Raw genomic sequence first — 14,664 nt, forward strand, 5'->3', positions numbered from 1 at the left:
GGCATCATGTTTTTTTTGAGCATATTTTTTAAAATGTTTTTCTATGTTAATAATTGTGTGGCTTCTTGACATTGTTTCACTGTTTCCACTAAATAATACATTATTTTCAATAAACTTAAGCATATATGCAAGCATTCCAAGGTTAACATCAAGATTACATCGTACATATCACTCCCATTTTTACATCAGTATCGTTTGCCCTTTGTCACAACAGAAGAAAGTCAGTTCATGCTCAACTATTGTTCCAAATACTTTTTTTCTATTTAGAGAAAAGTGCGTAGGTTGTTAATCTTATCTCTATTTGTGCAAATCATTATTGCAGTCAATTTTTATTTCTCCTTATTGACTGTTTCCCCTCCACATTTGCACAAAATACAGAAATCATGTAGAAATCTAATCCAGTTCTTTATTGTGCCATAGACCCTCTAAGATTTGTGCCATGTGACAAATTACCTTACTTTTGAATGTGATTCAGTGTAACTTTTCAATTTGACAGGGCATTATTCTGAATACAGTTTTAAGCTAAACTGTGTTTTACTAGCTCACTTGTAAGACTGTCTCATGAGAAAGTGTCAGTAGCCATATTGTGTGCGAGACTCCTTAAATGTGTTAAAATCATTCCCTGAGAGGAATGTTGTAGCTCAACAAAATTGTCTCATTCAATAAGTAGTTAAAAGTCAGATTGGGAGGCATTTGTGGGAGAAAGGTGTTTTTCCACTGCCTATGTGAACCGGTCTATGCTGTAGTTTTCAGTATTTTTTCTGTTTGGGGAACTTTCAGTATTTTTTTGGTGGTCCTTTTTAAAGTTAATTTAAATCTGTTGACAATAGACATGCTCTGATCAGTTGATCCAGTTACTGGTTGTTGTTCTGGAACCTCCAATGTTCATTGGAGACTTCGAGTAAAGTGTTAGGTTTTGGTGACTTGGCAACCTGAGACAGCTCAGCCGATCACCCAGTGAGGCCTGGAAGGCAAGAATACAGATCTAGGAGGGAAAGGATATAGGATCATGGCAACCAGCAGTTTGATTGCCTCTAGCTTCTGTCAAATAGCTGCCAAAACTGTTGTTTGAAAAAAAACCCAACCAAACAAACTTTAAGGTGGCATTAATACCAAAAGTAGCATTTCTCCTTCTTGCTACATGTTCCCATCCAGTATAACTGCTTCGCTGAATGCATTACAAGGATTCGTGTGGCTGTGCAGTGCATGGAGTCATAGAAAAAAATTACTCAGAAAAAAGTTAGTTTTTAGATAGGTTTTATTCCTCAATTGTTTAGTGTGCAGCCACCGAACATTTTCACTAGCACATGTGAGTATGGGATTGAAAAGATGGGAATGACTTGGGGGAGGGTTCAGTTGTTTCTCTGTGATATTGATGACTTCTGACCCCTATGGTTTTACCTATCATTTTGTTTTGTTGCATGCAATAAAAGCTTAAGGTAAAATTAAACATGTTAAATCAACTCTCTTGAATTTTCACTTGTATTTTGTCAAGGTTGTTTCGCTGTTCTGTGATTGTCTGTTACAGCTGATTGAATACTTGTTTCTTTTGAAAACTGTCAGTAAGTTCTTTGTAATTGAGCTGAGCATTCTATATTCGTTAGGAATCATTTAAATTTTGTTCTGAGAAAATGAAGTGGCAAATGCTCTTATTTTTACCTAGGATATTTCTGATGAGCTTGTCAGTGATTTTTTTTGAAGTGTATTAACTCTTGTAAGGCTGTAAATAATTCCTTCTGAATATTCTAATGAACACAAAACAGTGACCAAGTAAAAAAAAGATGAATTCAAAATCTTTGAAGAATTCAAATAATTTAGCATAATTGGAGGAGTGAAGCAGACATGAAGATCATCATAACAGATATCAATTTGATAGGCCTATGTCTCAACTTCCTTCTATTTTTAAAGAATTTTGCGCATGTTTCATAAAATGCAGTTCAGAGCCACCACGGCTACTTAAGTTGCTGCTGTGATGAATTTACACTAAGATGACAATCCATGAGCAACTGAGACACAGGCACATGCTCCCTTCTGTCACCTTTGTTACTTGGGATAGTAACTTCAGGCATAGATGGAAGCTGTGACTTCTTAAATTGCTCTTGTAATTTGCTTGGTTGAATGTGAGAGCTCTGACTATAAGAGGCACTGAAAAATTATGTCACTTTCAGTTTGTTGCTCTATCTTGCTGTCAAAAGTTACTACTTGACTGGGAGTCTTGTCTTAATTTTATCTTTTTACAATTAAATTTAGCAGGTACTACAAATGACTAAGTATTTGAGGTAGCATATTTATTTTCAGACTATAGGACAATTTCATTTTTTCTATTGACATATTTCAATACATTTATTTAAATATTAGAAATAAATGAGGAGGACTGACTTTCCTCTTACCATGTTTTAACTTCTGTTGCTTATGTTCCTAAAGTACATGAATGAAGCTGTCAGGAACTGTTAATGTTGTTTCTCTGCTTTTAAAGTGTATGACATAAATTATCATAGTAGTCTGCTAAACTACAGAATATAATTGTTCTTATACTTCAAAAGATACTAAAATTTGAGATGAGATGAATGGCCAAAATGCTGTGGGAAAAGAAAAAAATATTTAATGCTGATCTAAATTACTGAGAAATTCACTCAACAGTAGCATTGCTTAGCAAGTCTAAATTACTGAGAATTCACTTAACAGTAGCATTGCTTAGCAAGTCTATGCTTCCAGTTTTGTCAGTGACTGGGTGAAAGACGACTGAGAATTTTTATTCTGTTCAGCAAAGGAGTGTGAATGACAAACCATAACCTTGTTTCCATGTTTTTCATCAATATGCACTCTTCAACCATGTTGTTTTTATCTGTTATAGATCCTGGCTCTGCTGAACGCACAGCACAAAAAAGGAAGTTTCCCAGCCCTCCACATTCCTCTAATGGCCACTCACCACAAGATGCATCAACAAGTCCTATAAAAAAGAAAAAGAAACCTGGTCTATTGAACAGTAATAATAAAGAGCAGGTAAGAGAAATCATGGTCCTGTTATGTTAGAGTATGAAACAATGAAAAATGTAGAGACAGCTGATCAGGAGTGCTCTCCTCTTCAGGAAGCTCCATTTTTGTACTCTAAGAAGTAGATATTCATTTTTGAATGCAGTGGGTGCAGGAGCTGGCATTATAAGTTGGATTTGGGTGTTCTCTTATTTTTGTTTTACATCTGTATGAGAAAGACCACCTGTGTCCTGCTTTTTGATTTCATAAAGCTAAGAAGATTTATAACCAATAAATGCAATTTTGAACAAAAAGATTATGAAGGAATATAATAACAATAGCAACAACAACAATAATAGCTGTTATTAATGAAAACCATTAAAAGAAAAAGTTCAGTGGCATGATATCCTAGATTAGGAAAGATCTCATAATGTCAGTGGAAGTCTCTCATCTGCTTTCAGTCCTGCTGCCAATTATTAACAAAAATCCAGCTCCTTCCTTGGTACTCTGCAGATTCCCTTCCCTTCCTTTACATTGCTGGGCAGTGTACACTCCTACCAAACTAGTTAAATCAAAGGGTCACACTGATAGTACTTTTCAGTCTTCATGCTTGAAACCTTATTTTCAGTGTCTTCTGAATACTGAATTTATAGCATTTGTTGTAGTTCTTAGAAGAACTTGACTCTAGAAGACTTTGACAATTTCTGATTCATTGTGTGATGCAAGCGAAAGAATTATATGAAGCGTATAGAATAGCAAATGCTGTAAAGCACCTGCATCATCTTGGAGGAGATTACATGAAAGCAGTCTTCGGAGGAGGTTACATGATCTAGTTTAATAATAACATGCCTATGTATTTTTCAAAGTGCTTTTGTGTGTCAGTGTATTTTTCCAGGATCATATAAACACAGGATTAAGTTCTGAGTGTTTAAAGCACTTTTTCCTGGTGTAGCTGCATCTGCATTAAATATTATCCTGGTACAATTGCACTGGTTAAGAAAGAAAATGAAATTCCTATCACTACCATTGTCCTGGAACAAAGACTGTGAATAAATCAGGCCTTGCTAGAGAACAGTTTTACAGTGTCAAGCGCATTTTATTTAAGGATAATTGGGAGGTCTAGTAATAGCATGTGTAGGCATGCTTGCACTAGTTTAGTGTGGCCAGTTTGGCTTTTACTGAGCTTCACTGCAGGCTGTATAAATTCCTCTACATCCTGGACATTTCCTGGGGAGATGTTGTCCCACTGAAGTCTGAGCTTCTACCTGTGCAGTGTAGAGATAATTTTACAAACACTGGAATTGAATCTTAGGGTTTTAATTTCCACTTTTTATTCATGCATTTAAAAACATATGTGAAAACATAATTGCAATTGTTGAACTTGATACATTCCCCTCAGTAAATCATTTTCTGTTTTCCAGGTATCTCAGACCTGAAATATTACAGGATAGAATAAAGTTGTATATCTAATGAAGAAAAGCAATCAGACTTGCTTATTTTGCTGTATTTGTTACAAGTTAGCAAGAAAATATCATCTATTTAGTTTTGTTTAGCTTTTACAAGTTGTTTTTAATTTAATATTGTCTTGCATGTCAAATTTGAAATGGGCATGCCTAAAGGTGATTGTTTCTAAAGTAGGTGCAAAACTCCACTCTGTATGGTAGCAGGAGTTGTTAAAGATTATTTCACGGCTGAACAGATGTGAGCTAAGCATACAGTTACTTGTTTTGCTCTCAGGTTAAGTTTTGAATATAATGTAGCTGATAGCTGTGGTTCTGATTGGCTGATAAATCCATTTTGAGGTATGACATCATCATTGAAAACCTCCAACTTAATATTCTCCATTACCAAGTGTTTTGTAGTATTTGGGTATTTCAAGATACCATTACTAAAGTTATAGTTGCATGAAATTTTGTATTACATTTTGTGGATGCAGTAACAGATCTTCAGAATGGTGCCAACAGGTATTTAAAGTGTTGAAATACAAGCAAAGAATTATGGAATTGTAGAATGTAGCTAAGACAGCTTAAAAATCAGGAACTTCTGACACTTAATTGGTCAGTTATAATGTAATTGAAGTTGTCAACTTGTTTTACTACTAGCATCAATATGAATTTAAACTGAATATAAATAGTGATCTTTTTCTCCCCAAAACAGCACTACAATACTGTTGTTTTTTCTTCAGTTTTCTATGTCATTCTACAGGTCTTAATAACTTTATTAAAGACTTTAAAGCAAGCTACCTCCTATTTCAGTTTGAACTGGCTAGTTGTGAAACAGTTGAAAAAACAAAGCTTTTATTTCATAACTGTTAAAATTTAAACTCTTAAAACATTTTACTCTGATTAGAGCAAGTGAAAAGGTCCTTTGATGCAGTTGAATCATTCATTTTCAGTCCTTTAGGTTTGTTGTTTGGGTCTTTTTTGAGTCTCAGAACTTTTTTTTTTTCCCCTTAAATTTGGCTTAGACAAAATAAGGTGATAGATGTCTAAAAGATAGAGACATCCTTGAAGAGAAAATTAATTCCTCTCATGCTCTAGCAAAAATGGACTTTCGTTCAGTTTGGATGTTATGAGCTCATTTCTGTGGAATAGTTTCACAGGTTTTATATTTGCCTTAAAGCAGTATCTGATTCTTAGGAAGCTGATGTGGATATATTGCTTATACCCACTTCAAAGTCAGAGTATGTATTAAATTCTTCTGGTAATTTCCTTTATCTGCAGTTGAGGAAATGCCCCATAGCTACGTCTCCATGTATACACCATTGAGATTTTGGTCTCACAGCTGTGGTGCATATAGCTGCAAACAAAACGTGTTTCTGCACTGTAAATGGCAACTTTCCCTTCTTCACTCTGGGTTTCCGTATGGCTTTATATCTGTTTGAATGATTGTAGTAGTAATACATTTGAAATGTAGTTAAAGCCTTATGCTGTCCCTCTTATTCCACAGGATCTCACAGAACCTTTCTTCTGAAAGTCTTGTCATCTTATATGATTAAATATATATACAGAGAAAGTAGAAAATAACACTTTGCCCATTTCCGTGGTGGGAGCAACGTATCTTTTTAGTAGCTGTATCATCTGTAGAATAGGAAATGAAAAACACCAAAACTGATAGAAATTTGAGTGAAATTTTAGGTAGCAGAATGCTTTGGGAATGTTTGTGGGTAACATCCTTTCTTTGCCTAAAATATTATACAGTATTAGATAACTGCAGACAATATCTCTTCTGGTGTATCTTTTGAGATCTAACATCTTCAGCTGGGTTGTCACTTCTGTGTCATCTGATTTGACCTTGAAGGTCCTCTATTCATGCAAATAATTAGATCTTGTCCTTTGTAACTTTAGAAATCTAGAAATATCACAGTCCAGGCTGGCATGCTGGTGGTTTCTGGTGACATTAATTTATGACTTGTTTGACTAATTTTGTACAGGATGCTGCAGAGGTATGGAACATGCATATGCTTGCACTGTTCTGTAAGTCACATGCACATGTGACAGCTCAAGGGTCTAAGAACTTGCAGATGTGTAAATGGTGTAGGACACATACAAAATTACCTGAGAACCAAACAAAATGGTTCTGCAAACTACAAGCATCTGGATAGTTACAAGTAATGTAATGAGCAAATGGTTTTACATCAAACAAAAAAATTACAGTAAATAAACTGCCTAAAATTCAAGATTGTTTCCCTCCCTCAGCAAACCACTCCTATAATTAATACCAAACAGAAAACTTAAGTTCCCTTGTCATTAATAAATAGAATGTAGTTTTCCAATAAATGTTAGCAGCTCTTCAAAGCTGATCTAACAAACTTTAGGTATCTGGGGACCCATTTTAGCCATCCCAGGCTCTTTGCTTCTTGTTGTTCTGGCATCAGCTGTGTCATCTTTGAGCTGTCTGGGGCTCAAGTGGAAGACTAGTTCATGCAGTTTACAAAGTTAACACTGTTTTCTAGTGCAGGCAAAACGGTGGAGATTGTGAGTCTTAAATTCTGATAGGCATTTAATTGGTGGATTAAATCCCTCCCAGTGTTCCTGCTCCTGTAGCAGAGGTGGTTGTTCAGGATGTGAATTCGCTCCTTTGTCATCCTACTCTACAGTTTGCCTTATTAATCAAAATCAGCACTGGCTTGCTTCATTGTACAAAGTTGTGAACTGCTGCAACTTAGGACAGATTTGCATGGTGTTCAACTTCTTGTTTCAGGACTAACTTCTTCAGTTGTCCCAGGTTTAGCCACCACTAAATATCTCAGTATTTAGCTTGCACAGCCCCACGGAATTCTGAGTTTAGAGGACCTAATAGCTTCTATAGCAATATTTTTTTCTTGAAGATAAAAGTGTTTACTGACTTTTGGTGGTTTGCATGTCTTGCACTTGATGCCCTCACTTGCCACAAAAATTTATTTTCAGTCTTGAGGGTAAACTGGCATTTGACATCTGAATAAGAAGTAAACTTCTTTATGAAAGATTTTGTGCAATGAATAAGATACTGTGCTTGCATAAATGTTAATCGGACTCTGTAAACTTCTGTTTGCTTATATATTATGCATATTATTATTTGAAAAAATGCAAATTTGTTTTGAAACCAAACCTGTTTTTCTTGCCTACATTTCAGTCAGAACTAAGACATGGTCCGTTTTACTATATGAAGCAGCCACTCACCACAGACCCTGTTGATGTTGTACCACAGGATGGACGGAATGATTTCTATTGCTGGGTTTGTCATCGGGAAGGCCAAGTCCTCTGCTGTGAACTCTGTCCTCGGGTTTATCATGCTAAGTGTCTGAAACTGACAGCGGAACCAGAGGGGGATTGGTTTTGCCCAGAATGTGAGGTTAGTTTGATATAAGGAGTGGATTTCTTTCTTGTTTGTGAGATATAAGCAGCTTTTTTGCATTCTGAAATGTTTCTGGTTTATTCCTATATTGCCTCTTGGTAAAGGTACCAGAAAAATTTGTACCAGAAGAGGAGGCATCCATTGCAGCTTCACCACTTCTTCTGTGTGTGTGCCTGGGCTGTGTTTGCCTTCTTACCACGTCTTCAACTTCCTTTGTGTTTCCACCTCTAGAGAAGGCACCATTTCAAAGAGTCATCTCTTCATCAGGCACCTCTAATTCTGAAAACATTCTGCAGTTTTGACTAGTTTAACTTGTGCTTCTTCTAGTGGGCTGATCAGCTCTGCAGCAGTGCAGAAAAAAATTGCACTGTAGGGTCTACATAAACAAGTGGGTATTTTATTACTTTTTTTTTTCTGCAGGGCTGGGGAAGAATTTAATCATTCCTCTCCAGCAATTCCTGGGGAGAGAATACTTAGCATCAAAGTATCTTTAATGAAAGCAAATTGGTTTATCACATGTTTTTCTTTGATCACTTATTGTATTAGAGCCCAGGTGACCTTCTCACTCGTTCGCATTGCTGTGAACCTGCATTGTATTTGGGAATTTTATGTATTCACACATTCACTTTGCGTGATCTTGAAGATGATGGATTATTTTCTGGTCTTTCTTTTTTTTTTTTTTAATTAACATACCTGGAACAAAACCCAAGTAAAACAAGCATCTGAAGTGCTTATACTGCATCATCAGAAATGTTTTGTTTCTTATAAGATAGTTATTACCTTCCATTTGAATGCTAGAATAGTTTCAGTGGAGAAGAATTTACTTAGAAATGTTTGCTGACAAAATATTTTTTTAATCTTAACTTTTAGAAAATCACAGTCGCAGAATGCATAGAAACACAGAGTAAAGCTATGACAATGCTCACCATTGAACAGCTATCATATTTACTGAAGTTTGCACTACAGAAAATGAAACAGCCAGGGGTAAGGAAGATTTTTAATTTTTTTTTTTTTTAAATGCTTGGATCATATGTTTGTCATAATCCTGAGTTTTGCTCCCTTTTGTGGATTGTGAACCTTGCTTATTTTATCAGATTGTATGTGATAGCTTCTGTGCTGTCTGCCACCTGTCTAGTACAGACAGATTAGTTTAGGCTGTATATACTGTTTTGAAGTGCATTTAAAATGTAGTTTCTTGATGTAACTTCTGGACGTAGTTTCAGTAGGTGTAGTGAAAATATAATGTGGATTTCCAGTGGGATGTGGTGCTTTCTCACTCACCAAAATTGGACAATGCTGCCTCTGAGATACAAGAGGAATGAGGAGACATGATCTCTTACCAATACAGTTATACGGGCAGGAACCTTAGGCACAGACACTTTTATATTATTGATTATACCTGTTGAAAACCTAGCTTCTATCTGTTAGTAGAAATTGTTCTTATCGCAAAAGTTAGTTGTGTCATATACTTCTAAAACACTGAAGAAATTTACCTCAGTGGGGTGAAAACCTGCCATTTACTTTCATGCAATATGAAGCTGCTGTTCTATGAATTTTTATCATGGAGGTACAATTGTTTTTCCTCCAACTTCTGCCTATCTCCATGTGTCTGTCTTAGACTCACTTCTCAAAATCACCATGCCTCAAAGTTTCATCTATTCCAGTTACTTGTTCTTGCTTCTAATTTTCAACAATTCTGGTCAGTTGTGCTTCACCTAGTTGTGCGTTGCCTAGTTTTCACATGTGTGAAGAAAACAGTAAATCAAAATACGATGTGATGAATTACCAAGGGTTGTCCTAACGCCTGTTGCCTTCTTGTTCCTGTACGTAAGTTAGAGGAGCAGGAAGAGTGTCTCTGTGCCTGCATTGTTATAGTAAAATATGTTGGGAAAACAAGATGTGCAGAATCATGGGCTCTCTGCAACTCTGATCTCTCTATGATAAGTATTTTAGCAGAACAATAGTGGCAGTTTCTGGGAAGGTTACTCTTAAGTACTGACAGATTTTGGCTCTTGGAATCGCTTTACTCCAGAGTGGTAAATACTATCCTATTAGATGGAGCCATTAGAAGCTTTAAGTGCTGCTTTTCAGAAGCAAAGTGTCAGTGTTTGTTTATATTGAATTCACAAAGTGTTTTGAAAATGTGGTTAGAAATCTAATGTTTAATGAATGCTGTTGAGATATTTTGCCCTTTAGGCATTTTACCTGTTGTTTTGGTGCCTGACTACTTTAATTGGTGTGTTTGAAGAATTGCAGTCCCTCCACATTAGCAGATAAAATGTAGAGTCCCACTGATAAAAATTTGAATGTGTTTGCATTACCAAGCCACCACTGTTTTGAAAGTTATAATTCTAATGAGAGTCTGGAAAAAAAGTATTTGTGAGTCTAGTGAATTGGAAATGTAGTGTCTTTATTCTGCTGAAAAACTATCTGTTGAACCTTGTCTGATACTCCTCACAAAAAATCCCTACTGTAAATAATAACAGTACATTTTACAAAACCCCTAACTTCTGCATTCTTACTTCCAGCATATGAAAAATCAGTTAAATGAGACCTTTTAGTTCCTCTTGTCTTGCCAGTACTTTATTACTTCACAAAATTTTATAATTACCTTTAAAGAATTTTCTCTGACATCACAGTTGGAAATAGTATTAGAAAAAGAACAAGTATTCTGTCATTGATGAAACTGTTCAGTATTAATAAGCAGTGTAATTTTTTTTTTTTCCTAACAGACAGAGCCATTTCAAAAGCCAGTTTCACTGGATCAACACCCAGATTATGCAGAATATATCTTTCATCCAATGGACCTTTGTACATTAGAGAAGGTTTGTATGAAGCTAAGGGAGGAAGATTCCTTGAGTTTGATTGCTATCATTAAGATTTCTGGAGTGTTTGATGGGGTGGGGAGAGAGATTGCTTGAAATTATTTTGATGCTTTTTTTTTTGGTTATTATAAATGCCAGTTCAGTTACAGCTTAAAAACAATCATATGCCAACTAAGTCCACTATTTTGTCTGAACCAGTAACAAATGCTCAGGAAAAACAGTAGGAAAAAGACAAGCTTACACTGATGACTTTCTCCTGTATAAATTCATCTAATTCCAGGAATGATCCTGTGGGGAGACTTCATTAACCAGAGTTTGCATTTGATCATCATGTTTGTAACCTATTAATAGATCACTGGTCCATTAATTTGGGACCATTTGAGTGTATATCCAGGGGTCATTCCAGACTCATTTTACTGATCATTCAACAAATACTGTAAATCTCCACTGCACCTGAGGTGTAGAAGAAAAAAGAAACAGTCGAGAGGTGGATAATGGGACTTCCATTCTCAGTTCAATAATGATTTAAAAGTTTCACATCATGAAGAAGTTGTTCATTCTCCACTGCTTAATGAAGAGTGAAGCACTGCAGAGTTTTGTTCTGCTAGGACCTGGTGAAGAGACAGCAAGTTTTCATTCTCCATGTCCTTACAGTGGAGGTTGATGTCTTCATGGTATAAAGGTGTAACAAATCCATGTGACTGATTTTATCTAATCGAATTATTTTAGCCAGTGGTTAGACTGAAATATCAAACATACTGTCTTATGTACTATGACCAATAATTTTTTCTGGGTCTTATAAAAATAAAAAAATTAAAATGCTGTGGAGTGATAATATGTCAGCAGAGGAAATCATAGACTCAGTTTTCTGAAGAGACATCAAATGGAACACTGTTTCAGGGAAAGAACACCTTTTTTTTTTGAAATGCTAAAGTTGCTGATCTAAATAATTCATTATTTAGAGTTAATTTAGACAGTTCATACATTTTCGGGGTAGTCAAAAGACACCCTGAATTTGACAGATTCTTAAGTGTTTATAATCATAAGTCTTACAGTAAATAAGTAGTCAGTTTTATTAATTGTAGGACTGGTAGGAAACAGCTTCAGGAAGAAGCTGTCACTTTACTCATTTCTGTTTCCTGATTAATTCTTAATTTTTTCTTTACAGAATGTTAAAAAGAAAATGTACGGTTGCACTGAAGCATTTTTGGCTGATGCCAAATGGATTTTGCACAACTGCATTATTTACAATGGGGGTAAGTATTAATATGTATTTACGTCCTCAAATATGAAACTTTGAAATAGTTAAAGTCGTGGAGCAATTTGTAGACTTCTAGTTGGCAAATGCTGAAATATCTTCCTGTTAATAACCATAGTGCCTAAACACAACAGATTTTTTTTTTTTTTTTAACAACTGGCATACATTAAACTGTAGGACCAAATACAGCCCGTGCTGTCACTTGCTCATTCTGCCTTAAAAAAATTGCAAATAAGTTAGAATCATAGAATGGTTTGGGTTGGAAGGGACCTTAAAGATCATCTGGTTCCAACCCCCATCATCTGGTTCCAACCCCAAAGTTACTTTAGCATTTTGTACTGTGCAGCATTCTATAGGAGACCTAATTGAGGAGATGATACAGCATGTCCCTCACTGAAAGAGTGTATCAATGGTGGGCAGGCTGCAATAGGATTCAACAAGGAACATTTAAAGATTGTTACAATGTTATGTTGAGAAGAAAAGTGTCTGCCTTCTGCTTTTGCGAGCATGTAGTTTATACATACGTGTTTTACATCATCTCTTTAGATGTTCTCTTTTGTCTTTAATGTTAACTTTAAAAACTGTTGATTTTATCATAATTCTAGCATAACAATTTTCTTGGTTAAAGCACTTTATTGTTTCCTCAGGAAATCACAAATTGACACAAACAGCAAAAGTCATCATCAAAATATGTGAGCATGAGGTATGCGTGCCCCAATTAACTTATTTGTTCTGTATTTTTAGTATTCCATTTCATGTATTCATGAGTGAAATAATATGTGTTTTCTAATGTGTGTGTTGCATAACTAGAATTCTTGCAGGCTTTCTTTGTTTAGATATGCATATTGATAGCCTACAGAATGATTTTTGGCAAGGGCATTGCTAATGTGTCTTCTATTAGGATATTCACAATCTATAATTAAGACTTGCGGGGGGGAGGGAAGAGAAGAAAGTGGACATATGGATTCTGCGCAAAGACACCGATCTTCTAAATGAATATCTGGAGTTGGAAAAAGACACCCACATCTTCTGATTCATAGATGCATCTTTGGTGATTCTTCTGCTGTAACAATATGAAATTCCTCTGAATAAATGCAAAAATGACTGCATGCATTCTTAACTAATTATTTGCACTGATTTTATTTCAGTGTCAATCCATAATGTTAAGTATTACAAAAACTTGCTATTCTGAATGCAATATATTTGAACAATATTTAATTGATATAAATTATCTCATGATCTGACCCTTTATATTTATAGAAGGGCTTTCTCCATCCCCGGGTTGACACAGTGATATTCACGATTCACATAAATGCTGAGAATTTATCAATTCTTATGAGAACAAAATACATGTATAACCTGAGCCTGATATCTTAACTACTTTATATAATATGAGCATAAGGAGTAAAATATTTTCTTTTTGGTTCTGCATAAATTATGAAATTAAATGCCCAATTGGAATTTTTGCCATTGGAAGAAATTATGATAAATAATTCTTTATCACTGGAATAAATACAACATCAAGCAAAGGATGTGTTTTTTTGACTGGAGTAAATGACAGTAGCATACAATCTGAAGAGGGATGTAAAAATGTGACTGATTTATTAACGGGAATGCATACATTACAGGGTTAGAAAAAGATGGGTGGGTGTCAAAACAGTGTTGATTTCACAGCAAGTAAATGTTGATTTATGACCACAAATTTGTGGAAAAGTGATGCTAGCAAACTAGACAGGCTAACATAATAATACTGATCACACTTTGAACTCTGCTTAAGTTCTCCAATATCTGTTTGCTTTTTCTTTTCAGATGAATGAAATTGAAGTATGTCCGGAATGTTATTTAGCTGCTTGCCAAAAACGAGAAAATTGGTTTTGTGAGCCTTGTGTAAGTTAAGGATTATGGTACTCTAGCTAATACATTAAACTAGCAGTTCTCATTTGACTGTTGCTTGTTATCCCCCAATTGTTTTAAACCTGTGGTCATTACTGAGTCAAGGAACGCTACTGTAGTTTACCCAATAGCTTGTGCTTGCGCATTGTGCTTTGTGGAGTCGGACTGTCTCAAGATGTTTAGCTGTACTATTGCATGCTTTCACAAAAGGATTGGTTCAGTCAAAAATAACTGTAAAGGGTGTCAGCAACCAGTTCGCAACTTCTCTGTCCTCAAATATAAGATATCTGCTTCTGGGTTATCTGTGCTTGCATGTGGTACTTGCACGCAGGGTAAGATTTCTGAAATGTGAATGTCTCTTTCTGCAGGTGTGGATCTGAGAATTTAGACTTGATTTTTCTTTCATGACCTATTAATAGGTTGCCTGTTTTCTGTTTTTGTTTAATACTGCACCAAATTTGGGAAGACTCCTTAAAATTCTTAAGTAGAAGTGTATAATCCATCAAGTTCTGTCTTGGACTTAAGTGAAAACTAGAGAATTTGAAAGATTGGCCCTAGCCTAACTTACATCATGATGCATATTTGGAGAGGCCTAATAAAAAATAAATGAATAAGAAAGTGCAATTACAATGTGTTTAATTGAGATACTTAAGGATTTCTGTATTTTTTTAAAATTTTATTATTTCGTCCTCTGAAGATTTATTATGTATATATCAAGTATATAGTAAAATGGAATCTTGTATTTGGCAAGTGCCTTGTGCATGTTGGATCTTTATTGAATCTAAGTAATACATACAATTTAAAAAAAAAATGTTGTTTGTCAGATTTGAAGGTAATACTGCTTGTATTTTCTTACTGTGTATTTTGCCTTTTCCTCTA

At 35.2% G+C, this 14,664-nt stretch overlaps 1 protein-coding gene across 9 annotated transcripts in view; it reads left to right on the forward strand.

The window, feature by feature from the left end:
- The window catches only part of ZMYND8 (zinc finger MYND-type containing 8), a 61,394-nt gene that overhangs the window by 21,727 nt on the left and 25,003 nt on the right, over window positions 1-14,664 (forward strand). For 8 of the 9 annotated variants that reach the window (XR_012045107.1, XR_012045108.1, XR_012045109.1 and 5 more), the window contains exons 3-9: window positions 2,855-3,003; window positions 7,588-7,806; window positions 8,680-8,793; window positions 10,542-10,634; window positions 11,803-11,890; window positions 12,540-12,595; window positions 13,702-13,779. Coding sequence is in view for 6 of the 9 variants with exons in the window: in XM_072878935.1 (XP_072735036.1) it covers window positions 2,855-3,003; window positions 7,588-7,806; window positions 8,680-8,793; window positions 10,542-10,634; window positions 11,803-11,890; window positions 12,540-12,595; window positions 13,702-13,779 (797 nt within the window). In the remaining 3 variants the exon portion in view is untranslated. The remainder of the gene's footprint in view (window positions 1-2,854; window positions 3,004-7,587; window positions 7,807-8,679; window positions 8,794-10,541; window positions 10,635-11,802; window positions 11,891-12,539; window positions 12,596-13,701; window positions 13,780-14,664) is intronic. The other variant, XM_072878937.1, reaches the window with a different exon arrangement.

The sequence above is a fragment of the Ciconia boyciana genome, chromosome 14 (genome assembly GCF_034638445.1).
Source record: "Ciconia boyciana chromosome 14, ASM3463844v1, whole genome shotgun sequence".
NCBI lineage: Eukaryota > Metazoa > Chordata > Aves > Ciconiiformes > Ciconiidae > Ciconia > Ciconia boyciana.